The sequence below is a fragment of the Hyperolius riggenbachi genome, chromosome 2 (assembly GCF_040937935.1).
Source record: "Hyperolius riggenbachi isolate aHypRig1 chromosome 2, aHypRig1.pri, whole genome shotgun sequence".
NCBI lineage: Eukaryota > Metazoa > Chordata > Amphibia > Anura > Hyperoliidae > Hyperolius > Hyperolius riggenbachi.
The window spans coordinates 470,774,558-470,802,185 of NC_090647.1; the positions used below are offsets into that span (position 1 = coordinate 470,774,558).

Consider the following 27,628-nt stretch of genomic DNA (forward strand, 5'->3'; position numbering starts at 1 on the left):
AGTTTGCTGTCTGTGAACTTTGTTGCATTCTGGGAAATAATGGCTTTTTTTCCAACTGCCAACCAAGCAATATCTCGCTCTGTGCAAAGAACGCTCAGTAACGAACATTCCATACAGATCACCTGGCAGGACTAAAGATGTTGCCACCAATGAGTGTAAATGAGGGAAAGGAAAGAGATTTTACAATGGGCAAACACTGACTAATAATAATAATAATAACTATAAATTAATATGGTAAAAAAAACAAACACTGTTCTTTTTACTAGTTCCTCTTTAAAATTCTCACCTCCTGGTCTGCAAAGTGTGTACTGTAAGATACTGCTGCCTGATCTACACATACACTGCTCAAGCATTCCACAAAAGGCAGTCAGAGGAGCACACTGTCATGATGGGGTTAACAGTATAGAAGGCGGGCCTGGAAACTGCTTGTGTCACATGACTACGTTTCTCCCACATGACTTCCATAGCTACAAAGCAGTGGGCGGGAAAGGTCTGCTGAAACGCATAACAACAACAGGAGAGGACGAGTGCAATGTCGGGCGGAGGCGCTCCACAGGGCGCGGGATCGGGGGGTGAGGGCTGCACGTGTGTGGCTGATGAGGAAGGCTGCCGATTGGAGGAGGACGGCGGCAGCGGCTTCTCGGACATCAGCGACTCCGAGCTGCTGAGCCTGCAAGACGCTGCAGAGAGCGGTGAGTGACGCCACGGAGCGGGCGTGGTCATCCATCTGTGGGCGGAGTCTGCGGTAGCACTAAATGCAGCGTCCTCGCATCTCTGTACTGCCTGGGAATGAAGAAGGAAGAAGGCGCATTTGCTTTATGTTTATAATGGCCTCAATTCACTAAACTTAACACCTGTCTTTAATAACTCTTCTGAGCTGTTTTACAGTTATCACAATTATATCACCATGGTGATAACTGTAAAACAGCTCAGAAGAGTAATTAAAGACAGGAGTTAAGCTTAGTGAATTGAGGCCATTGTCTTTGCTAAAAAGATTTTTTTTTTCTCTCTGGAATTCCATGTTTGTCTCCAAACCACCAAACCTATAAAATGCAACAAAATGATATTGTCATATTTTTTTCTGCTGTTCCTTGATGTGCTGTTACTATTTATTTATTATTTATTGTATATAATGCCAACATCTTACACAGCGCTGTAAATAACGGTTACAGACAATATTTGCCAGTGGTGTAGCTAAGGAGCTGTGGGCCCAGATGCAAGTTTTACAATGGGGACCCCCAAGCACTCTATAAATAACAATTGATATGATGCACCAAAACCTGCCAATGAACTACAGTGTCAGAGGTGCAAGAAGGGGATGGGGAGTGAAAAGGTGAATTTTGAGAGCGTTTTTGAAGATGTTGAATGAGGACGCAGCCCTAATGTGGCTTCGGTGGCTGGATAGTGTAATGGTTAAGGGCTCCGCCTCTGACACAGGAGGCCTGGGTTTGAATCTTGGCACTGCCTGTTCAGTAAGCCAGCACCTATTCAGTCAGTTCTTTGGGCAAGACTCCCTAACGCTGCTAATGCCTACTGAGTGCGCTCTAGTGGCTGCCTCGCAATTGCTTTGAGTCCGACAGGAGAAAAGCTCTATACAAAAAAAGGAATTATTATTAATGGGGGGAGGTAGGGAGTTCCATAGTGTTGGAGCTGCTCTTGAGAAGTTCTGGAGTCGTGCATGGGACAGGGTGATGCGGGGGGCAGTCAAGCAAAGTGCATTGGAGGAGCGGGGTGAGTGGCTAGGTCTGTACCTCTGAGTAAGATCGGAAATGTAGGTTGGGCAGGTTTTGTGGACAGATTTGTAGGCCAGGCACAGTATCTTGAATCTGATTCTGGACTGGATAGGAAGTCAGTGGAGGGATTTGCAGAGGGGAGCCCCTGTGGTGGAGCGATTGGAGGAGTGGATAATTCTGGCTGCCACATTCATGATGAACTGCAGCGGGGCTGTTCGGGTCATGGGGAGACCAGATAGAAGGGCAATGCAGTAGTTAAAGCAGGAAATTATGAGGGCATGGATGAGGAGTTAGGTGGTGGCAGAGGTCAGGAAAGGGCGGATCTTGCAGATGTTACAGAGGTGGAAGTTGCAGGACTTATGCTGGGTACACACTATGAGATTTTCTTTGTCAGATCGATTATTTCCGACATGTCCGATCTGCTTTTCGATCGATTTCCGAGCATTTTCTGACCGGTTTCCTATTGAAGTGAATGGAAATCAATCAGAAAATGCTCGGAAAGCAAATCGGACATGTTGGAAATAATCGATCTGACAATAAATCGGCCAGAAAATCTCAGTGTGTACCCAGCATTAGTGAGGTCTTGGATGTGTGGGGTGAAGGAGAGTGCAGAGTCCAGGGTGACACCCAGACAGCAGGCTCGAGAGGTAGGGCAAATGGTAGTGTACTACACTGCACTACCTTTTTCAGAAGGTAGACTGAACTGCGAGCTTGTTGTGCAGCGTTCTGTCTGTCACCCAAGAGCACCATTTGGGGGCAATGAAAATGCAGCTGAATAGCAGCATTTGTAACACCACAAGTATCATCGCTTGACACGTGATGGTGTTACCCAATAACAGAGTTCTGTGCCACGCTCAGATGCGTCTCCGTGGGTGGGGGTGGCAAAATTGAACAAATGGGCGCCGGGAAATTTGGGTGCACTGTGCTCCACCATAGGCTGTAATGTGAATTACGGCTATAGTGGCACACAGAAGGTAATTTGGGGTGCTGGCAAAAGACAGAGCCCAAATTACATTAAAAACAGTGTAATTCAGCTGGCAGCCGAATTATGTCTTTCCCCACTATCCATCCATGGGAATAGTAATTAACGCCGCCGGGACTTGTGTAGGAGAGCTGTGAGCCATTTTACCGGCACCATGTTTACATGTATGCAGGGTGGCACCTGTCTATCGTCGATAGTGAGCGCTAATGTGCACCCGGCAGGTGCAAGAGAATGGCTGTTAGCTACCTGTATAAAAGAACCGTAAATACGTCAATGCACACCTGCACGTGCCATAATTAAAGCTGGAGGAGGAATAAAGGAGGAATAACAATGAATGAAGCCCATGTTGAGCTAGATTACCTCTTTAGTGCCCAGCTGCTGCTCGTTGGGCATTAGTAGGAGATCGAGCAGGAAACCTCCCCTAAGTGATTGGGTGGATGGCACCCTCTCACACTGCTAGGTTGTAGTAAACTGCGCCCACGTTTTTCGGCCAAGCACAATGCTTTCTGCTGTAGAGGGTGCTGTGATGGAGAACTGCTCTCTATGAGGTTTCCTGCTGGGTCCCCTAAGCTAGACTAGCGCCGCTCAATGTCCTCAGGGTCCCTCCTGTTCACCATGCCCGGTCTTCTAATTATTTAATGGGATCCTTCTGTCGAACACTTTCCTGGAAATTGCTCCAAACAGCACTGCGTGATTTAGAACTGCGTAGGGGCAAGTTCCAAACTGCATGTGCACAGTGGAAGTAAGCGCTTGACCACGAGCACTTTCTTTCACTGTGCATGTGCAGTTCAGAATCCACGTCAGTGAAGATCAGAATCGCTCTGTACTGCTTGGAGGAACTTCCAAAAAGCTTGGGCGGTAAGAGGGATGGGGAACGGAAGGGACAGCTGCATCCGGACATGCAGGAGGAGGTAATCTAGATATTTGTGATCCTCCTGGACCCTCTGCTGCTTGCATGGACTTTCTTCTTCATGGCTACTCTTCCCTCCATGTATGAACATGGCCGTACTGCACAGGCGACTATGTTGTCAAACGTTCAAAGGGTCTAAGCGTTAGGGCGGTGGGGTGTAAGAAGATCAGTAAGAGCCTCTGAAATATGCAAAGGCTTCCCTCTATTGAGGTAAGTATCTTTTTTTTCCAGTTTAGGTATGCTTTGTTCATGTCATAAATTTGAAAAAGTGGCCTAGCGCTGGGTCCCCGGTTCAAATCCCAGTCAGGTCCCTGTGTCTGTGTGGGTTTCTTTTCATATACCAAAAACATACAGATACGTTAATTGGCTTCCCCCTAAATTGTCCAGATACTTACACTATACAATACATACATAGACACATGACTATGGTAGGGATTAGATTGTAAGCTCCTCTGAGGGACAGTTAGTGACAAGACAATATACTCTGTACAGCACTGTGGAAGATGTCGGTGCTATATAAATCCTAATAATAAAGTAGATATAAAGCTGTAAACGTGCTACATTTATATTCTATAAATAAGGGGGTGTTTTACAGGAAGTTTTGAATTAGAAAACTTTTTCAGTACAACCTATTACTGTGAATTCAAGTCGAGTTAAAAAAATAAAAAAATTGAGATTCTGTGCAGAACTATTTTTTTTTATTTATTCACAGGTGATACTTGTTCAGCAAAGAAAGAAGGCTTGGAAATAATACATGACAATTGTGGGAAAAGGTACGCAAAGATTTGTTTTAAATGACAGAGACTGGTATTTCTTTATGCCCCATTCAGCACAAAGGGTGAACTGGGGGGAGGGGTGTGCAATTCTGCTAAATGAACATCTGTGTTGTTTAGTGTGATGAGATCTTCCAGCAACCTGGTTTGTGTATCTGTAATATGAGTAGGAACCAGTAGCCAGCAACCTCAGATCTCTCTCCCTTTCTGTGACTGCAGGGCCAGGGATTGTTTCTCCAGCACTAGAGGTGGACATTCCAAGCTGCACCCCCTACCTCCCCCAAACTGTGCCTGCCCCAGTATACGTAGCAAACATGCTTTTGGTATTAGCTCCATCTCCAGTATAATAACCAGCTGTGCCCTCTCTCCCAGTTTAGTAGCCAGATGTGCCTAACGCCTCCCTCACTCCCTTCCTCCCCATTACAATAGTCCGATGTAACTCCTTTCCCCCCAGTGTAGTAGACAGTACAGTGTGCTCCCCTCTCCACAGTTAAGTAGCCAGCCAGCCAGTGCCCTCCTTCCCAGTATAGTAGCAAGATGTGTTCCTCCTTCCTTGCACCCTACCTCCCCAGTATAGTAGCTCAATGTGGCCTTCTCTCCCGAGTATAGTAGCCAGCCAGATGTTCCCCGTCAGGAACCGGCCCCGCGGCACGCCTGCAGATACGGTTCCCGACTGTGAGTTTGACCAGATCAAGCGGGAAGCAGCCTTATTCAAGCTACAACAAGGCTGTCGCCCCTCAAAGCACTTCTCACTGCCACCACTAGCTGCTGCTAGACACTTCGATTCCCACTCTGCTGTCGAGTGATCTGCACGCAGTCCGCATTTTCGTATTTGGGTCAGCTTTGTGCTTAGGCCAAACATGGGAATGCCACACACACACACAATACAATCGTACAGTAGCAAGGCACAATCAGGCACTGAACTTGTAACGCAAGTTACACTGCAGTCTCTTTCTAGGCTATGAGCTAGTTTAGTACATCAGAAGTCAAACTTATTAAATAAAGATTTAATATTCCAGAAAAAAAGTGCAGCAATGCAGAAAATAATATATACAAAAGATTTACAAAAACAAAGTGAAAGTTACAAAGATACACAATAAGACAGTTTGCTTAAAAATAAAATGGGAATAACGTTACCAATACGAGGTCTGAACGTTGTTTGCGGGAGAACGTGGTCTGGCCAGTAGTCAGGGCAGTTCTAGCGTCTTTGCTATCTCCAGGGAACTACAAGTTGTGACTATCCTATGCTGGTTTTTATAGGCCGTTTTGTGGCCTGGGGCATTTAATGTTCAGTCCCAAAACTAATGCAATTTCCCAGATTGTTCACACAGAACGTTTGTCATATCCTTTCTGGCTGTGATATGCAACTTCAAAGCTTTCCTGTCCCACCTTGAACTTTGCAGATATTTCCCATCTCCCCATAGATCTAATTTCCACAGGTAAAATTGTAGTTTAACACACACATCAAAAGACTTCTGATTAAGGGTTTCCTGTTAGCCTTTGAAGTTCCCAGACTCAGTTGGTCCTGATTTGTATATTGGGACAATGGGGCTGTCTACATATACACAGAGTTCAAAGGCCATGCAGACACAGACTATCCTTTGCCAAATGGCTGCTAATTAGCAGCTCTCTGCTTCCAGAGGAACTGAATGCTAATGTACCTCACTGTAATGGTAGAGTGTCACAGCTCAGATGTCTGATTATTTGATGATCTGCAGAATCACCAATAATGCAGACGCTATACCTGATTATGTGTGATCTGCAGAATCACCAATAATACCAGTATAGTAACGCAAGGAGCTGAGTGTATAGTGCTTGGTGTAACCGTAACTTTAATAGTTTGGCGAGACCTCACCAGAGGGGCTGGTGAGGTACTATCGGTATACTGACCGTCTGCTAGAGTACAATAACTTTAATAGTTTGGCGAGACCTCACCAGAGGGGCTGGTGAGGTACTATCAGCACACTGCCCGTGAGCTAGAGTACCAACCCCAGCAAGCTGGAGATACTAAGACTAAAGAGATAGAACCTCCCGAGGAGCGGGTGATTCAGACAGTACTACAGCCTAGAGATCACCTGAGGGGCAGGTGATTGAGACTGTATTGCAGCCTGAAAGGCAGGAGATACAGACAGTACTGTGACTAATGATCACCTGAGGAGCAGGCAATTCAGACTGTATTGCAGGCTAGGAGCCGGAGGTACAACTAGTCACTAGCAAATAACTTCACCAGAGGAGATGGAGAAGCTAACACCTCACCAGTGGCGAGGGCCCACTGGTGAGTAGAATGGTCAGACAGGCAAGGGTCGGCAACAGAGAGGACAGTATCAGAACAGAATCGTGAGGCAGAAGAGTAATCGGTAATCAGGCAGGGGTTCAGAAACTTTGAGGCAGAAGTACAGAATCAGTAAACGAGATCAGAGTCAGAGTTTAGCCAGAGTCATACAAAGGTAATCAATACAATATAACAATTCCTAGTCTAGGTGTGAAGTCCTTGGTTTCAACACCTGGGATCTAGTCTAAGGTCTGAGCGCTAACACAAGAAGTATTCACGACAGCAGACAGTGTCTGAATGAAGCCCGGAGGCTTAAGAAGCAGAGGAGACCTCACTGGCACGCCCCCTGCAGCCAGCCAATCCTGGGCGCCGTGAGGCTCCTCTGATGTCAGCTGACCAGCAGGTCAGCTGACGAGCCTCCTCTTTGCATAAAGGTCTTGTCTGTGCGCGCCCACGTGAGACGGTGAACCCTTGAGAGAACAAACATTCCGTCCTCGGCGTCCTTGACGCCGAGAGGACGGGGAGCGCCATGGAGGCAGCTGCGGCGGTGGTGCTGTTCGCCGCAGCTGCCCCGTTTGTTACACTCACACTGCCATACAAACAATCACATTAGCATTCAGTTTCCACCAGCCAGGTGACCAATTGCCTGAAGCCAGCTGCCAGAGTGGCCGCTTAACATACACCTCTGAAAGATACACAGCAGACAGAAAATGTGAAAATATGGCTTCTATATTATCCCAACATCATAACTATCTGCTATATCATGACACCCCCCTCTCTCCTCAGTTTATTAGCCAGCTGTCCCTTTCCTGTATAGTAGAGAGATGTGCCCCAACCCCTTCCTCCCCAGTTTAGTATCCAGATGTGCTCCCTCCCCATTATAGTAGCTAGATGTGCCACCTTTGGAATGGTGGGATCAACAAGCATCCAGGAGGCCTCTGGACCATCGAGATGGCTTCCAGCTACTGAGATAAGTATTTATTTTCTAAATCTCTCTTCAGGTATATTTTTAAGGCCCCTTTTACACTCAGCCACTTTCTTTGCATTTTGTTACCTTTTCTGAACGCAGGATAATGCAACAGCAAGGAAAGTGTATGGGGCCCAGTACACTGACCGCGTCACGCTGCAAGTTCTCGACCCGCTACAACAGTCAACAGCATGTTACCGTGCAACTTCCGCGGCAACATGTGTGGAACGACGCAAATACGACAGGGAAGCTAGGAATTCCAGTGATGTACTTCCTGTCCTGCAGGAAATATGTCACTGTGCAGGGGTGGGCGGTGCCATTGCATATGGCCCTGTCGACGCACTCTGCTGCAGGTTCATATGAATCTAGTTTTTAGCAGTGCACTGCAATGCTTTTCACAGTTCTAATATCAGCCTAAAAGATCAATATGATATCCACCATATTGGTCATAGCCCAGATTTTCTTTAAAGCGGACCTGAACTCAGAACGTCCTCTCTGCTCTAAAAGGTACACTACAGCATAATAACCTTTAAACAAAAACATTTCTTTGTTACAGCTGATACAAATCCTAAAATAAATCTGCACTGTTTCACTCTTTTCCTGATTCATGGAGGCAGACATATTGTTAACAGCCTGTGCTTGCAAATGAGCTTATCTGCCATCTCTTCCATGGCAGTCATGTGACACGGGAGAGATCATGTTTTACAACCTGTGATTAGACACAAACGAGGGGAAATTAAACAGGCTAAACTCTCTAAATACATACAGATTGCATTTCTTTCTGTTCCCCTTCTGCCCTGTGCAAGAATTCAGGTCCACTTTAAAGAGAATCTGTATTGTTAAAATCGCTCAAAAGTAAACACACCAGTGCGTTAGGGGACATCTCCTATTACCCTCTGTCACAATTTCGCCGCTCCTCGCCGCATTAAAAGTGGTTAACCACTTTACCCCCGCGCGTACGTATTTCTCCGCCCCTTTTTCCATCCTTTAAAAACCAGGGACGGAGAAACACGTACTTTCCGCGTTCCCGACGCTGTCCGCGCTCCCGCTCGTAAACACGCCGCCCGCCGCTAGTAAAACCGCCGCCGCCCGCTCGCCCGGAGATCAATGAACGGGAAAATCCATTCCCGTTCGTTGATCTAAGCCCCACAATGACCCGCTGCTCTCCTATGGGCAGCGCGATCATTGTGAGAAGAAACTCACGTGTCCAGCCTCCTTATTCTTCCTCCTAGCTTCCGGAAGGAGGCTTGGAGGTCGCAATAAAGCAAAAAGTTACTGTGGCCATCTTGTGGCCAAATAGTAAACTACACCCTACACATTTTTCACATACAAATAAATGACTTTTACACACAAAATTAACTCATTACCTCCCACACTCCCCATTTTTTTTTTTTTTTGTAATTAAAAAAAAATTCAAAAATTTACAATTAAAAAAAATACATAATTAGTTACCTTAGGGACTGAACTTTTTAAATATTTAAGTCAAGAGGGTATAACACTGTTACTTTATAAACTATGGGCTTGTAATTAGGGATGGACGCAAAACTGAAAAAAATGCACCTTTATTTCCAAATGAAATATTGGCGCCAAACATTGTGATAGGGACATAATTTAAACGGTTTTATAACCGGGACAAAAGGGCACATACATTTCATGGGTTTTAATTACAGTAGCATGCATTATTTAAAAACTATAATGGCCGAAAACTGAAAAATATTTTTTTTTTCCCCACATTTTTCCTATTTTCCCATTAAAACACATTTAGAAAAAAATAATTCTTGGCATAATGTCCCACCTAAAGAAAGCCTAATTGGTGGCGGAAAAAACAAGATATAGTTCATTTCATTGCGATAAGTAATGATAAAGTTATAGACGAATGAATGGAAGGAGCGCTGAAAGGTGAAAATTGCTCTGGTGGTCAGGGGGTAAAACCCCTCAGTGGTGAAGTGGTTAAAAACAGTTTTAAAAAGTTTGTTTGTAAACAAACAAAATGGCCACCAAAACAGGAAGCAGGTTGATGTACAGTATGTCCACACATAGAAAATACATCCATACACAAGCAGGCTGTATACACCCTTCCTTTTGAATCTCAAGAGATCATTTGTGTGTTTCTTTCCCCCATGCACTGGTGTTTCAGGCTGCTCTTTTCTTCCTGCAAACAGCTTTGCCCTTGTTTGTAATTCCTCAGTATGTGAAAGCCCAGCCAGCTCAGAGGACGATTTATCCAGCTTGTAAAAGATAAACGAGAAGAGAGAAGCTGCTCTAATCCTAAATAACACACAGGCAGTGTGCAGAGAGGGGCCTGGAAAGGTGAATTCATAGCAGAACCACAACACTGAAGAACTTGGCAGCCTTCCAGACACAGGCTGACAAGTCTGACAGGGGAAAGATAAGTTGATTTATTACAGAGACAGTGATAGTACAAAGTGCTGCAGTAAGCCAGAACACATTAGAATAGCTTTTGAAACTTGTAGGATGATAAAAAACAGGATGCAATTTTTGTTACGGAGTCTCTTTAAGGGCTGGAACCCACTAGAGCGCTTTTTTGAGCGTTTAGGGAGCGTGATCAATGGCTAGCGATTTACCAAACCGCTCTGCTAATGTAAATGGATGGTGCATATTCCACAGAAGCGATTGTGATTAGCAAAATCGCAAACGCAGGACATGCAGCATTTTGTTAGCGTTTGCGCTTCAATGTAAAGTATATAATCAATGGCGTAATCGCTCATCAAAACCTGCAGGGAGCGATTTTGCTAGCGTGTTGAAGTTACTGCACACTGTAACAAAATGAAAATTAATTGAAAGGACCAATCAGACTTTAAAATGCTAATCGCTACACAACCGCTGGCAAAATGATACACTTTTTAAAATCGCTCCCTAAACCGCTCATGAAATCGCTTACAAACTGCTCATACAAAGCGATAGCGATTGCGTTTTGCAGTGGGTTCCAGGCCTAAAGGGTTAATGACAATTGTTATTTGAACCATGATGATGCCTGCATTATAACATCAGGCAATCAATGCACATGATTTTTTTTCCACTTTTGCATTCTGTATTTGGGTTAGAACTACAAAAATGTAATTTAAAAAGGAATTCTCTAAGGGCCCTTTTCCACTAGCAATTGCTAGCGTTCGCGCTAAACGCTAGCGATTGCGATTCAGCAAAAGTTAAAAATTTCCCGGCAATTTCCCGACGTTTGCGATCGCGATTTTGCTATGGTATGCACTGCATAGCAAAATCGCGGCAATAATAGCGGCGCAATCACGATTAAGTAGAAAACGAATCGCGGTAGTGGAAATAACCTACCGCGATTCCTATGTTGAAAAGCAAACCGTAGCCATTTGAAAATCACTAGCGTTTTGCGATTCAGCAAACGCTGTAGTGAAAAAGGGCCCTTGAGCTCCCCCCAAAGAAAAGAAAAAGAACCATTTTGCACTTCATCTACCAATCTGGTTGTCTGTGTTAAACCAAACCCCACATAACATGCTTTTTCTGCTGTGCAACAAAAATGAATAAAGAATTGACAATGACATTGTATCCTTGACTTCTGAAATGAGACCTGCTTGCTACAGTGGTGAACTCTTTGTTGAGTCATTATTGTTCAAGCAATCTGTCAATTAGCTTTTCATTCTTTATTTTTTTTTATTTTTGCAGTGATGTGAGTACAGGAGCTGAACAAGGTCATCATAGTCATCATATGGGATTAAACAGTGCAGAAAACCCTGTTCCATCAGACAGTGCCCAGAGGAAAAGAAAGCAAAAATCACCAACTCCGCTTGAGAAATATTCCATGAAGCACTTGGCCGTAACAGACATTTGCAATCAGATCTGGTGTGAGCAACAAATGGTGTATAAAATTGAGCAGCCAACAGTTCACCGACCAGAAAGCAGGGCCATAATCAATGAAGGATCTAGTATACACTTGGCCAGGGGTAAGGCTATTCTGGCATGGTTGAGTTCACTTTAAAGCGGGACCCAAACTCTTGCACAGCATACAATAAAAACACCTATAGTTGCTAAAATGTTTTCTCTGTGTGCGTTTAGGGAGATCAACCTGTCTAATTAGCCATTATCAGCAAGTGTAAATCAGGGCTGTGATGTGCTGAGGATCCTGTGACGATATGTAAACACTGAAGGTTAACCCTTTCTGTGCTCCCAGAAATATCCAGGAAGTTAAAGGGACCCTAAGCAGAGACATAAAATAGAAATCTGAACTTACCTGGGGTTTCCTCCAGCCCCCTGTAGCCTGCGAGGTACCTCTGTGTCCTTTGGGTCCCCTCAGGTGTGTGACTTAGGCTGAAGTCGTGCGCAACTGCATTTGTATGGCCTGTCCTCACCCAGCTCGATCACGCATCCATAAGCGTCTCGCGCATGCACAGTGCTCGAAAGACTGAACCACGCAGGATGCTAACGGCGAAGTGTGCTTGATTAACCCGGGTGCATGGACAGGCCGCGCATTTACACGTGGACAAAGTTGCGTACCTAACAGAGCCACCAGAGGGACCAAGGAGGGGGCCTAGATGATTCCAAAGGGACTTCGCCGGGCTATGGTGGGCTGGTAAGTGCAGATTTCTATTATGTCTCTGTTCGAGGCCCTTTAACACTTCAGGGTTTCTTTTTTTTTTGGGTGGGTTCTATGACTTGTAGAATTTTTTTTTTTAAGGTTATTATGCTGTGGCTTATCTTTTAGAGCAAGGAGGAAGTTCTGAGTTCAGGTCCGCTTTAAAGAGAATGCATAGGTAATTTCTGTATCCTATTTGAATGTGTTTTATAGATGTATACATACAAATAGCTTGTTTTATCATCTAACGTTACAGCAACTACCTCTAACTTTGTAGTGGACATTTCCTATAATGTACAGGAGAGAAGGAAGAAGCACTTCCGGCCTGTACATGCTTCCTCTGATGTTTACCTCTGCAGCTTTTCTCTAGGTTAGACCTACCTCCGCTTACTGCTGTTGCAGTTCTTGGTAGTGTCTGGCAGCAACTCTCCTCCTGCTCCTCTTTCCTCTCCATAAGTCAGAACTTGCTGATTGATTGAGAGCTCAACAAGCACATCTGTGCAGGAATAGCCAGATAATTATCACCCCATGCAATCATGAAAGATCTCTTTAGGCAACAGAACCTCACATTTCACGCATAGCTACCGTGTTCATTGTGTCATATTTGATTTGGTTTAGTTTATTTATTAATGATCCTAACCTTGATTTTGTAAACAATAGCCCCATTGGATGATGAATCACAAGTGCTAAGTCTAAGTTCACACTGCGTGCATTGCGTAACTCCCACGCTACAATGTGGGCATAACAAGATGCGTGCTCTGCTTATTATAATATGCATGTTATTTTTTTCATACCATAAAGAATTGCTATGTAACATGCACATTATTCAGTGGTGTGCTGTAGAAAGTTCAATTGTATAACGTGATCTGTTACAACGCAGAGGTGTGAACACGCCCATACAATTATATTGGCAGTGCATTCACATTCAGCAGGGCACACAGTGTGAACTCACTCTGTACCATGTGGGAAGATTGCAAACAGCCTGTAATAGGCTATTGAATTTCAGCTTCGCCAAATGTAAACTCTGCTTCAATACTGTGTACAGATATATGTACAGTGCTAGGCATACCAATAACTAGGCTGTGTTCCTACCCCTACCCCTTTTCTGCCTGAAAGAGTTAAACATTCAGGTAAGCAAGTGACAGTTTCTCTCCAGATGACCCCTAGTTGAACTTTAGAGTAACACTGGGTAAGGAATCACAGCCATACAACTCTTTCCTGGAGAAACCACTTCTTGAGTGCAGGGGAGACATAAAATAAGTCAATAGCTCCTATATTTTAGCTTGGGACACTGAAAGACTGCCAAGAAAACATTTCCAATAACCTGTTTTTACAGGTTTAAAAATAAAATAAAACTGGGCATACCCCAAAAAAGTCCTTTTTTTAGGCGTAGGAGGATAGATACAATTGTTTTTCATCAGTTTACTTTCAACTCACTTCAAAGTTTGTGCATGCAGAATAGAGATGCTAATTTTGAGTTGATTTTTATGATGATTTTATTCAAATTGAACCAGTCAAATGCAATAGCCGATGGTTTTGGCCACTCAATGGCTATCAGTGTAGATGTAAGGGAACAATTAGCCATAACCTAATCGGCGGATCATTTATACCATCTGTTCTTTAGCAGACATGGGCACTCATGTATGCTATAATAAATCTCCCCCAGATTGCTTGCTTCCCCATGATAAGTGACAAGGCAAGTAACCTATATATTGTGCTTTTCTCATGGCGGACTCAAAGCGCCAGAGCTGCAGTTACTAGGCAGTAGCAGTGTTAGGGAGTCTTGCCCAAGGTCTCCTCACTGAATAGGTGCTGGCTTACTGAACAGGAAGAGCCGAGATTTGAACCTTGATCTAGGGTGTCAGAGGCAGAGCCCTTAACTAGTACATTGTCCAGGCACTACAAGTGCCCTTCAAGATAGACAGAAGTGCTCTTGTAACACCTGTTGCCCAAAAACTGTCATAACTGCTACCTACTGATTGGTCATTTTGTTCATGTGTCTCAGAGCTAGAAGTACATGATGTTGTGCCAGTGACCACACAGAGCCGTGAGGACTCCTGGGCATTGAAGTGTCTGAATATTTTGGCTATGATTCCAGTTTTGCAGTCAGGTAAGTTTATAATGTTTAGTAAATGCTTAGTAAAATGTACAGTTGTTGTGGAACCATAATGGGAAAAAATATGCAAATACCATTTTTTAACCACTTAAGCTCTCAGTCATTTTCACTGTATGCATCCGAGCAATGTTCACCTCCCATTTATTCGCCTATAACTTTTTCACTACTTATCACAATGAACTGATCTATATCTTGTTTTTTCCACCACCAATTAGGCTTTCTTTGGGGGGTACATTTTGCTAAGAGCTACCTTACTGTAAATGCATTTTGACAGTAAGAATAAGAAAAAAACTGAAAAAATTCATTATTTCTCAGTTTTTGGCCATTATAGTTTTAAAATAATACATGCCTCCATAATTAAAACCCACGTATTGTAATTGCCCATTTGTCATGGTTATTTCACCGTTTAAATTATGTCCCTATCACAATGTATGGCGACAATATTTTATTTGGAAATAAAAGAGCATTTTTCCCGTTTTGCATCCATCACTATTTACAAGCTTATAAAAAAAAAAAAAATATATATATATATATATATATATATATATATATATATATATATATATATATATATATATATATATACAGAAATATTTCATCTTTACATAGATATTTAAATAGTTTAGACCCTTAGGTAAATATTTGTGGTTTTTTTTTTTTTTATGGTAATGTTTTTTTTTTTTTTTTTATTAAACATTTTATGTGGGTATTTTTGGGAGGGTGGGAAGTAAGTAGGGTTTTATTTAGGGAAAAATGTGGGTAGTGTAATTTTTTTTTTACTTTTAGATGTAGTTTTAATCTTTGGCCACAAGAGTTTGTTTACATGAAGTCACTCTAAGTGTACAATGTACGCTTAGAGGGACATAGACTCAGAAAAAGCGAAGCGTCCGAGAGAAGCTGTCGCTTTTTCTGCAGGGGAGAGGACTCAGTGATCGGGCACCATAGCCCGATTCATTGATTCCTGGGCTACCGAATCCGCGGCCGGGAGTGCGCGTGCACGCGTGCGATCGGCCGCGGGAGCGCGCATGTCCTCCTTGACGTTTTTATACGTCAAAGAGGACAAAGTGGTTAATACTGTATACTGAAAGCGGTAAGAAACTTTTTTACTAACAGATACGGCACAGCTCAGAATCCTGGGCTGATAAATGAATTTCCAGTATCTGGTTTACTGTCTTGCGCAAAAAAAAAAAAAATAATAATAATAATTACACCTCTTTGGTGGCAGTGCTAATTGTTTACTTCTTAATTTTGAAAACTGTGTTGCAAACTGAAATATGGCCTCCTTGAAAAAGCAGGGTTACACCCACAATACTACTTACATAACATATGTATTGCACTGTCCACATTTTGATTTGACTGATTTTTCTATAGTAAAAAAAAAGAGAAAATCCTTCTTAGGATTTTCCATTTTGTCTGTGTCTATCTTAAAGCCAATCCTGACATAATTGCCTCCCTTACTCTGTCTGTGTATCATTGCCCACCCTCCTCCCAGTCTTCAGACACTCACACCCAGCTCTGAGGTAGAAAGTGCTTTGAGAAATATTGGCCAATCAGAGAAGAACAGAGGTGTGGGGGTGAAAATAGGAGGGAAAGGGTTTTCAGCCAATAAGGCTGCATTAGTTAAGTCTGAGGGGAAAGTAAAGAAGAAAAAAAGAAAACCCAGCATGCCCTGAAACTTCCTTTGTGTGGCAGATGTACCAAATAAGAGCCAGGGCAACTGGGGAATGATGTTTTATGGAGAAGAAAAATGAGTGTTTTTTAACTTTTGGATTGCCTGGTTAGCATCCTTATTACTTGTTTACCAGATAAAAATAGAGACTGCCTGACAGTTACTCTTTCAAACTTGACATTTATGCATATTTTTGTTTGTGTATTTGCACTTTACTAAGTTATTGATGGTATTGTATTCCTTTTCTAGTGTGTATCACAATAATTCATTGATCACTGCATAATCTGGATTTGAACTAATTGCGCATGAATTACTGGTCACTTTATTTTTCTGAACCAGGGTTCAAACCAGCACAGGGACTCATCAATTCCATGCGTGGTTTGTACAGTGGCTTGCAAAAGTATTCGGCCCCCTTGAAGTTTTCCACATTTTGTCACATTACTGCCACAAACATGAATTAATTTTATTGGAATGCCACGTGAAAGACCAATATAAAGTGGTGTATACGTGAGAAGTGGAACGAAAATCATACATTATTCCAAACATTTTTTACAAATAAATAACTGCAAAGTGTGGTGTGCGTAATTATTCAGCCCCCTTTGGTCTGAGAGCAGTTGCCCATAGACATTGCCTGATGAGTGCTAATGACTAAATAGAGTGCACCTGTGTGTAATCTAATGTCAGTACAAATACAGCTGCTCTGCCTCAGAGGTTGTCTAAGTGAATATTGGGAGCAACAACACCATGAAGTCCAAAGAACATACAAGACAGGTCAGGGATCAAGTTATTGAGAAATTTAAAGCAGGCTTAGGCTACAAAAAGATTTCCAAAGCCTTGAACATCCCACGGAGCACTGTTCAAGTGATCATTCAGAAATGGAAGGAGTATGGCACAACTGTAAACCTACCAAGACAAAGCCGTCCACCTAAACTCACAGGCCAAACAAGGAGAGCGCTGATCAGAAATGCAGTCAAGAGGCCCATGGTGACTCTGGACAAGCTGCAGAGATCTACAGCTTAGGTGGGGGAATCTGTCCATAGGGCAACTATTAGTCGTGCACTGCACAAAGTTGGCCTTTATAAAAGAGTGGCAAGAAGAAAGCCATTGTTAATAGAAAAGCATAACAAGTCTCGTTTGCAGTTTGCCACAAGCCATGTGGGGGACAAGGCAAACATGTGGAAGAAGGTGCTCTGGTCAGATGAGACCAAAATGGAACTTTTTGGCCAAAATGCAAAACGCTATGTGTGGTGGAAAGCTAACACTACACATCACTCTGAACACACCATCCCCACTGGCAGTAATGGTGGTGGCAGCATCATGCTCGGGGGGTGCTTCTCTTCAGCAGGGACAGGGAAGCTGGTCAGAGTTGATGGGAAGATGGATGGAGCCAAATATAGGGCAATCTTGGAAGAAAACCTCTTGGAGTCTGCAAAAGACTTGAGACTGGGGTGGAGGTTCACCTTCCAGCAGGACAACAACCCTAAACATAAAGCCAGGGCAACAATGGAATGGTTTAAAACAAAACATATCCATGGTTAAAATGGCCCTGCCAAAGTCCAGATCTAAATCCAATCGAGAATCTGTGGCAAAATCTGAAAACTGCTGTTCATAATCTGACTAAGCTGGAGTTGTTTTGCAAAGAAGAATAGGGAAGGATTTCAGTCTCTAGATGTGCAAAGCTGGTAGAGACATGCCCTAAAAGACTGGCAGCTGTAATTGCAGCAAAAGGTGGTTCTACAAAGTATGGACTCAGGGGGCTGAATAATTACGCACACCCCACTTTGCAGTTATTTAAAAAAAAAAAAAAAAATGTTTGGAATGCATGATTCTCATTCCACTTCTCACGTGTACACCACTTTGTATTGGTCTTTCATGTGGAATTCCAATAACATTGATTCATGTTTGTGGCAGTAATGTGACAAAATGTGAAAAACTTCAAGGGGGCTGAATACTTTTGCAAGCCACTGTATATACAGAGGTAACATTAGTGGTATAGGTTAGTATATTATTAAGCAATCTGGTTACCATTGGTATCAAGATTTTTATGGTATTGCATTTTAAATTTTACCTTTTGAATCATAATAAGGTGTTTATTGTCATACTACTGAATAAAGATTGATTTATAATTTTTCACTAATCTAAGAGTGGTGCTGTCTATTAAAGGGTTTTCTGTTCTTTTGCAAATTGCTAAATGAAATGTATCGCAGTGCTGTACAATAAAACCTTGGATTGAAAGCAAAGCTGGCCATACATCATGCGACTTGGTGGCCGATCGACCATCCGGGTTTAAAATCAAATCAGATGAAAATCGGTGCGCGCTAAGTGCATGCCTGACCGACAATGTGACCAATTTCGGTCCTGAAATTGGTTGCATAGTCAATTGCGCATGCTGCAAGATGTTGGGCCGACTTGCTCGATCAGGTGCTCGGCAGTAACGACGTGTAATTTTGGGACAAACGCAACAAAACCCCCGACACTGTCCCCCCTAATGTTAAGTGTCCGGTGCTGCGTGCATGTTCTACATTACCTGTCCACGGCCCTCACTGCTACTGGCCCATTCCGCTCTACATACAAGCTGCTTCACGTGGTTTCCTAGTAAGGGCGTGCCTATTGACGTCATACACGCAGCCACGTTATTAGGTTACCATGTGGCGCACGTGTATGAAGAATAGTGTGCTGGTGCAGTGGAGGACAAGCGGAGGTCATGGACAGGTAATGTATAACATGCACAGGACACTGGGGGGACACTTATCATTCGGGGGAAAGTGGCGAGGCGGTCGGATGTGGCATCACAAGGCTGATTTCAGCATGAAATTTATTGGGAATCGGCTTGCGGTGTATGGGCAGCTGACAGATCTCTCTCTTATCGAATTTTGATCAGAGATCTAGATTTGTGGCTACCTTTACTCCGTTTTCAAGAGCTTTGCAAGACCAACATTTTTATTCAGTTTTGACTTGATAAGCAAGCAACTTCTTGATATACAAGCACAGTATGTATAATACGCATAGGCATGCCACGTCGTCACAACTGAGCTGATGGTGCTTTCTTTGTTTGACGCTGAAGAATTGTGCTTAATCTGAGTGTAGGGACTGAGAAATCCTGAAAGGGAGGCAAAAGCAACTGTCATTGGATGAGTAAAATAAGTGGTGAGCCAACAGACAGCAATGATTGTGTTGGTTATAGTAAAAATCATCCTACACAATAACCTTCATTCTCTTTTTTTCAGCAGCCAATTAATTTGTTTTACTGTATGCACTTTTACTTAGTATAGTACTTTGTATTAAATCAGGCATGTCCAAAGTCTGGCCCGAGGGCCATATGCTCGCTGTCCCATTTTTGGTGGCCCTCAAAGCTCTGTACAGTTTATTCCAGGGCTGTGGAGTCGGAGTCGGAGTCGTGGAGTCGGGCAATTTTGGGTGCCTGGAGTCGGAGTTGGAGTCGGGAAAAAATGCACCGACTCTGACTCCTAATGAATTTGTAACTGTAATTAAAATAGAAAATATGATAAAATGTTCTATTTCTCAGATAATAGTCATTAAAAATAATGTATATATACAGTATATATACAGTAATAGCTGTGCTTAGTCCACAAAGATGAAAGAAACCAATCAAAATTAGTTACTTGTGCTGCTTCAATAAAGCAGTTCCCGTATTTTTAAGGTCAGATATACATATCTGATTGTGACTGTATATATGATGTGTACACAGGAATCTCTTATATATACTAAATAACATCTATGCTGTAAGAATAAAGCCTGATGTGTAGCTATGTCACTAATAGAGATGGTCAACGAGATGGAAATAATTCTGCATTGATGCTGATTTATGCAAATGTATGCACTCCCTTTGCTGATGAAATAAAATAATTTGATATGTTATTAAAATTTGGTTTGGTGACTACAAATTAAAGGGTAACTGAGACGGATGAAAAGTAAAGTTTTATACATACCTGGGGCTTCCTCCAGCCCCCTTCAGGCTAATCAGTCCCTCACTGTCCTCCACCACCCGGATCTTCTGCTATGAGTCCTGGTAATTCAGCCAGTCAGCGCTGTCCGGCCGCACCCCGCTCCCACAGCCAGGAACATTCTGCACCTGCGCAATAGTGCTGCACAGGTGTAGTATGCTCCTGGCGGCGGAGTGTGTGCATGCGCACTACGCTTGACTGACTCAAGTACCTGGACTCATAGCACAAGATCCAGGTGGTGGAGGAGGACAACAAGGGACTGATTATCCTGAAGGCGACTGGAGGAAGCCCCAGGTATGTATAAAACTTTAATTTCATCTGTCTCAGGTTTACTTTGTTACACAGTAGTACTATACTCTACATATGCACTCCCCACAGAGCTGCAGGGAATCCACTGAGAATGCTGTGCACATTGAACACAGAGGTGTTGTCTGTTTACAATCTCCTCATTCCCCTGCAGAGTACCTGCACATCATTCTTACATGCACCCACACTTGATAGATGTTCGTTGTACCTTTTACAAGTACTCTTACCAAGGACTAGTTTTAGTCTAAATGGAATAAATATAGTAGTCTACATATCCTTCTCACTTCAGTTGTCTTGTAAAATTCCTAAGCGTTGGCAGTTAAGAGACGAATTTCATGTTACATACTTTTAATCAACAAAATTGTAATATGCAAATTAGAGGAGTCGTGGAGTCGGAGTCGGTGGAATCCTAAACTGAGGAGTCGGAGTCGGTGGATTTTTGGACCGACTCCACAGCCCTGGTTTATTCCATGCGGCCCGCAGGCTGCAGTGCCACATGCAAGGGCCAGCAGCAGTAATAGCCACTAATTAGCAGCTTTCACTGTGCTAACTGCAAACGGTATATGGGTTATTTCCCATGGAAATGTTTTATTTGACAAAATGTCATTGCCAGTAGTGTATCTATTGGCAATCAGCAAAAAAAAAATGAGTTTCTTGTTTTTGTAATTTCACTAAAAGCATGCTCAAGAATGGCGATTTGGTACACAAAATTGGAGACGGCACACAAATGGCTTCAGCAGAAGAACTGTATTAAAGCATGCAGAGGCACACACACAACATGTTGGCGATGGCGATTTGGCCCCTGGCCATTAATTTATTTTTTTTTAGAAATGTTTTTGAATTGTGGAATGAATCATCTGAGTTTCCAATAATTATGGGGAAAATCACTTTGATGTGAGTGTTAGGGTTACAAGCATGTTTCCAGAACTAATTATACTCACAAACTAAGGTTCCGCTGTAGTTTCTTGTGGCTAGGTTTGAAGTCTTCTATTTCATGGCATCCGTTGCAAATATTTGATACCTGAGCAGTAAGCAAGTACCTTTGTGTGCTGTTGTCAGCATGTGAAAATGCTATGTTCAGTCAGCATATACCTGGTTTGGCATTTTACTTGGTATTCTTCCTCCAGGTGGGCGCATCCGTGAGTTTCCTGTCTTCAGAGAACTGGACGGTATTATGGTGGTGGGAGTGATCGATGAATTGGGGTACTCCTCCAAAGGTGAGCTGGAACTGAGAGAGCTGAAAACGCGAGCAACTCCAACACTCCCGCGATTGGCTCAGAAGAAAAGCCACGAATTGCAGGTAATCTTCCGTATTTCTTGCATCTTTTGATATTTTATTTTTGTTTTAATAATACAGCATAAGTCAAAGTGTAAAAATACACTATCCAGCCACTACCTGATAAGCATGCTCCTCATAAATCAATAATTCAGGTATTATCAGAGTGTCTGCCCAAAGCCCTGTAAAGTACATTTTATTATTATTATTATTATTTATAAAGGAAGTCTACAATGAAGCTACCTGTATGCCTCTCTTGTCAGTTCATTGGCTTCACCCCAAATTGGCCTTGGACAATAGTAGGGACATTAGGTTCTGAGCTCCTTTTGAGGGACGAGTAGTGAGAGACATGAATTCAGTGTATTCTTAAAAATCCTGCAGAAAAAGATCAATGAATTGCAAATATTTCTGACTTTATATTTGGTTGCAGTTTGCTTGGAGCTTTGAAATTGGCCCAGTTCCAAGCTGCATACAGATTGCAATTCAATTTGCATCAAGCCTGGAAATAAAATTGCATCTCAATGATCACCTAGTACAACTAGTACCTAGTGTGTGTGTGTGTGGGGGGGGGGGAGAGTTGATTGCTTCAATTAGTCCAAATAATACATATATTCGTGCTGGTGTCAGGTGTCCCCCTACAAATACAAGCAGGTTATCTCGGTGTGCGGCGCCAAGACTGGGCACCCCAGCAGCAATGTAGCTGCAATGTAATGCTGCACGGGGCGCATAGTGGTAATTCGGGGCTCCGAATTTCCAGACCCCGAATTACATCTCCCTCAACTCGAAGGGGGAATATTATTTAATGCCACTAGGGAGTTTTGCAGCAGTAGGGAGAGCTGTCATTCGGCTCGCCCCGCGCCGAACTGCACGGCACCAGGACAATATGTACTCTATAGTGCAGCAGTCCCTGCGTAAGAAGCCAAGGGTGCCCTGAGGCTGCAGAAGTAGGGTAGTGATGGGTGCAGGCCACTCCCCCCGTGTCGTCCTTATTTGTCCCCCTGCATCATTTTGGTGTGTACGTCACTCCTGATCAGCAAGAAGTAGCCGAACATGTCGTAGCTTCAGGAAGCCATCTACCAATCTGGCCACCCACAGCTCCCTTTCTTGGAGCCAATGGTCTCGCGGGCGGGACCATGGTTCGGCCCCAGTGATTGAGCCATGGTCCCGCTTGCAGGTCCAAAAAATATGGTAATAATAATTTTTCTAATTAGATTCAAAGTTTAGAAACTAGTTTACATTGTACCTAACCGTGTCTTTCAGGTTTGCCTGTACAAGCTGCTGTTTGATGGCATGGTGAGTGGAGTTCTACAAGCAGACGCTGTCATGCAGCATGAGAATCTGAGGCCAGAGCAGGAGCTGGGGGCGGATGTGAAGGAGCATGCCATTAAATGTGGTCTCACTGTGACCACGCTCAGAGACGTCCTGGAGCTGACCTTCCTGAACCTGACTTTCTCCGAACTTCCTAGGATTGACAGCTTGAAGCTGGAATATTGCTATCAGGGGGACAGCTCCTTTTTGGGCTTTGACACAGTGACCTTTAAAGAAGAGAGTGTCATGGAGCAAGTGACATTTTATTTATCCTACTGGAAGGGACAGAGGGACATCCAGGGAGTCGATATAGAAGATGCCTGGAAGTGCAGAATGTGTGACTTTGCTGACATATGTGAGTGGAGGAGGAATACACCTCGGCTATATAGGACAATGACAAAGAGATTCAAATGAAGAATTAAATTGGTCATCTATTTAAAACCTGACAGAATAAATTATGTTTATTATAATACACCAGTCTTCGCCAGGGAACACACTTGCCACTGAGGTATCGCAGCCAGTTTTTCTTTTTTGCTGCATTTGCGGTTTTATTTTGTTTTTTCCTTTTCATTCGTGGTTTTTCATTTGGTGTCAAAATACAATAGAATGTCTGCTTTTTTTTTTTTGTTTTCTTTTCTCCATGGAGGAAAATACAATTACGAATTGCTGATGACCACAAAACATATATCCTCATTCTCGAGCAGCTCATTGACTTTAATTACATGTGCTGCGGAGCGTGTTTTCCGTATTGCAGCAAAACGTGCACAATTGTGGCAAGTGTGTTCCCTGCCTAACTGTATACCTTGCCCATCATTCTGTCAGCATTTACAAAATGCACAGAATCCATCCCTAACAAGGACACAATATAAGGCCCAGCGCACACACAGCGGTTTTAGCAGCGATCCGCCAACCGCATCCACCTGTGAAAACGCTTGGCTAATGCATTTCAATGGAATGGTGCACACCAGCGGTTTGAGGTTTTTAGCAAACCGCAAACGTGCCTCCTGCTGCACGCGTGCAGTTTGCAGAAGCATTTCTGCATCAATGTAAAGTTTAAGAAAAATGCAAACTGCTCAGGAAAACGCTAGATCAGAGCGGTTTTCCAGGCGTTTTTGTTACAGAAGCTGATCAGTAACAGCTTTTACTGTAACAATATTTGTAATCTGCTACACAAAAACGCTCCAAAAACCGCTAGGCATGTTTAGAAAACGTCTCTAAACATGCCTAGAATCGCTCTGATATCTGCTCTAAAACTCGCTAGCGTTGTAAGGATCTGCTAGCGGTTTTGGTGTGCACTGGGCCTAAGATGGAGGTGCTAAAGGAGGTGTGGCCAATCAAATAGCAAAGTCAATTAAACCTTTGGACACTCGCACACTAATACTCACTCAAACATAAGGGACCACTGTCCCTGCAGCTAATTAAAAAGTGAGTGGGAATATATTGTAGCGCCCTTAAGAGGTTAATTTTGCACTGTCTGACTCAGGCAGAGGCGTATCTAGGTATTATGGCACCTATGACAAACGCTGAAAGAGAAGGTGCAAACACTGCATGCCCAGTGCACTCCAAATGCGGAAGTGACATCATTGGTCACTTATGCATTTGTAGTGAACTGGACAAGTAGTGTATATGCACCCTCCCTGTCTCTCTTGCTGCCACTGATGTCTGGTGGGGGAGGGGGAGTGGCGGCATAGGGCAGGCATGGCGCCGATGGCATGAGCCATACCTGCACACCTCTAGTTACGCCACTGGCCTCAGGTGTGTGCCCCTCATCTGTTGAAAATTCAGGGCACCCTCTACATGGCATATGTGGCTTCATGAAATAATGCATTGTTTGCAAACTAACTAAAACTTCTGTTTGTCAATTAGCTATAGGGATAGTGGTTCCTTTATTATGTTTGAGTATTTGTGTGCGAGTGTCCAAAGGGTTATTTGACTTTGTCACATTAACAAATAGGGTAAATGAGATGCAAACCATTCTGGCCTGCTTTCAAGTTTAATGCATATTTAATGCAGCCTGGAATTGGCCAATCAGAATAAATGGGAAGTTCGTAGGCCTGTCCCAATTCATGGTGCATACAATTTGCATAAAACCTGGAATTTCGAGCATCTCATCCACTATCTCTATTAACAGTGCCTCCCTCCAAGTAATACATACTCTGGGGGGAATGTGCTGGGGAAGCATTAAAGGGAATTCCACCTTTATGATAAATGTACCATATTTTTTTATTTTACAATAAAGTTACCTTAGTGCAGGTTTAGAATGGGTGGAGGCAAAATGACTAGCACCTTTTATTAGTCAGCCGCCAGGGAAGATAAATAAAGCTGCACTTCTGTAGGGAGCCCAAAGGAGACTCCAAACTTTCTTAAGGGGAAGCTGCCCAAGCTTGGAAGTCCTGCCAGACACTTCAAGAAGAGCCAGAGCTCCTCTATGCTCTGCAAGAAACCTGGAGGATGCAACAGTTCAGCAACCAGTGGAAATGAAAGTGCCTCCAGCAAATTGTGCTAGGCAGCTATCCTCTCTGCCTGGCAGGGAAAACCCAGAATACCACCTTCAGAGAAACAAGCTAGAATAAAGCTGCACAAGGTCACCTCTCGCAGCACACCAACCAATGCAGCCCAGCATAGCCTCCAGCTAAGGATATCTGCTGCCGAGCATAGCTCATAGTAGTCCTGCTCCTCCCTCACCAGGCCGAATCCTGGCAGTCGGGCCACCCACTAGAGATGTTGCGAACATAGAATTTTCACGAACTTCTGCAAATATTTGCGAGCATGCGAACTTCCATAGACTTCAATGGGCAGGCGAATTTTAAAACCTACAAAAGTTGTTTCAAGGGGTCTAACACCTGGACCGTGGCATGTTGGAGGGGGATCCATGGCAAAAGTCCAACAAAAATTACGGAGTTGACGCAAAGTTGAATTTTAATCCCTAAAGGGCAGAAATCACATTACATTCCTACAAATAATGCACTGAAGTGGTACTGTGCGTACAACTTAGTGTAGCAACAATAGCAGTAGTGTGCACAGCTCTCCGTGTCAGTGGGCTGTGGAGTGTCACACAAACACACACAAAAAAAAACACAGGAGACCGATGTACTTGCCCTCAAAAGGGCTGTTTGGGGTGCTTTCACAGCAAGTGAGGAACAAGAACACAGGCCTAGCTAATGCTTTCCCTACCTACTTGCAGCAAGTCTGACCCTGCTCTCACTAACAGTCAGCAGCCAGCAGAGAATGAATCCAAAATGGCCACCGCAATAAGGGGGTGGTGGTTCAGGAGGAGGTGCTAGCAGATTTACTGCCATGTGTCTGCTGACTGTGAGCTAAGGGGTCAAAGTTTGGCTCCATGATGATGTATAGGAGCGGGTCGAACACACCATATGTTTGCCGAGAACGCAAACAGCGGTAATTTGCCAGGAAGTGTCTGCCGGCGAACTTTTCGGGCCATCTCTACGCCCCACATGCCGGAAGGGGGTCTTTTGGTCTCTGTCTTTTTTCTCTTTCTGTCTCTATTTTCTTCCTCCTTTCCTCTCTCTATTTCCCTATCCTTCTCTCTTCTATCTCTCCCTTTCTCTTCTCTCACTCTCTCTGTCCTTCCCTAGGACACACTGCGGGGAATCTGAACTGCTTCAGAGCAGTTCAGTGCCCCAAAATTGTGGCAGCTTCACTTGCATAGCAATCATGGTTACCCCCTCTGGTCCTTCTCCGCTATGTTCTGTGTGTTGTATATATACTATGTTCTTTGCGGTATGTATACCCCTTTTCTATGCACATGCTATTGTATGGTTATTTCTACTGTACGTACATTCTTATGTATGTTATTTACTGCACCATCACCGACCCTGTATGTGCCAAAAATAATTCCATGTAAAACTCATGTTGTACTTGGTGAAATAAATTCTGATTCTGGAATGTGATTAGTCACTGGGGCTGCCACCAATGTTTAAAGCTGAAAATACTCCCAAAAACTTCAGTCCTGGATGAGGCAGACATTGGTGATGTATCTCAGAGAGGTGAACAGAAAGGTACCTGTAACTGACCTGAAAGTCTTCAAAAGTAAAAGCTCTCTCATTGAAGAACTTGAAGGCAGATCTATTTTGCATAACCTTTATTTCCTTGCAGATATAATAGCCGTAGCGGGCCACATTAGGTTCACTCTATTCAATGCCACAATTGTCAAATGTATTGCCTCCTTCTTCATGAGGATCTGTGTGGTGGAGAGGAGTCCCACCTGAATGAATGCATGACTGTTACTGCTTCTGGCCAGTTTACTTGATCAGTGTTTCTCAACATTGTATTGTAGCTTGCACCACTTTTATTAATGAGTGGGTAGCATAATCAGGTGTGTACGCCTTGGTGCAGAAATATTTGTTAGGGGTACTCCATAACTGGGTATACATTTTTATTTTTAAGGCTGCTATCACAGTGGGACGTTACAGGCGCACATTAGAGCAGCCTGTAACGCACCCCAACGCACAGCAATGAAAAATCAATGAGCTGTTCACAGTGCCCACGTTGCGTTACATTGTAACACAGCACGTCTACATAACGTACTGCATGCAGTACTTTACACGCGGCTAGGCCACGTTAGACGGTTTGCACATGCTCAGTAGGGGTTGTTTTTTTCATTTTATGGGCGGAGAGGAGGCGGGGAGAGGCCGCTACGTAGCCAGGCACATGGCTACTTATTATTCACTGCACTTGCAGTGTTTACATCCTGGAGCGGCCGTGAATTGGCTGGCGTGACCACGTGATGCAGAGAGCTCCGCACACGTGGTCTCCGCAGTGCCTCCGAC

General features: G+C 43.6%; 1 protein-coding gene across 1 annotated transcript; it reads left to right on the forward strand.

Annotated features, from left to right (window-relative positions):
- The first annotated feature begins 473 nt into the window (after positions 1-473).
- EXO5 (exonuclease 5) lies at positions 474-26,744 on the forward strand. Its single transcript, XM_068270213.1, has 6 exons — positions 474-692; positions 4,338-4,398; positions 11,292-11,569; positions 14,204-14,308; positions 21,382-21,554; positions 22,791-26,744. Exons 1-6 carry the CDS (start codon positions 533-535, stop codon positions 23,250-23,252), a joined length of 1,239 nt encoding a protein of 412 aa, XP_068126314.1. The 5' UTR covers positions 474-532; the 3' UTR covers positions 23,253-26,744.
- The last annotated feature ends 884 nt before the right edge of the window (positions 26,745-27,628 follow it).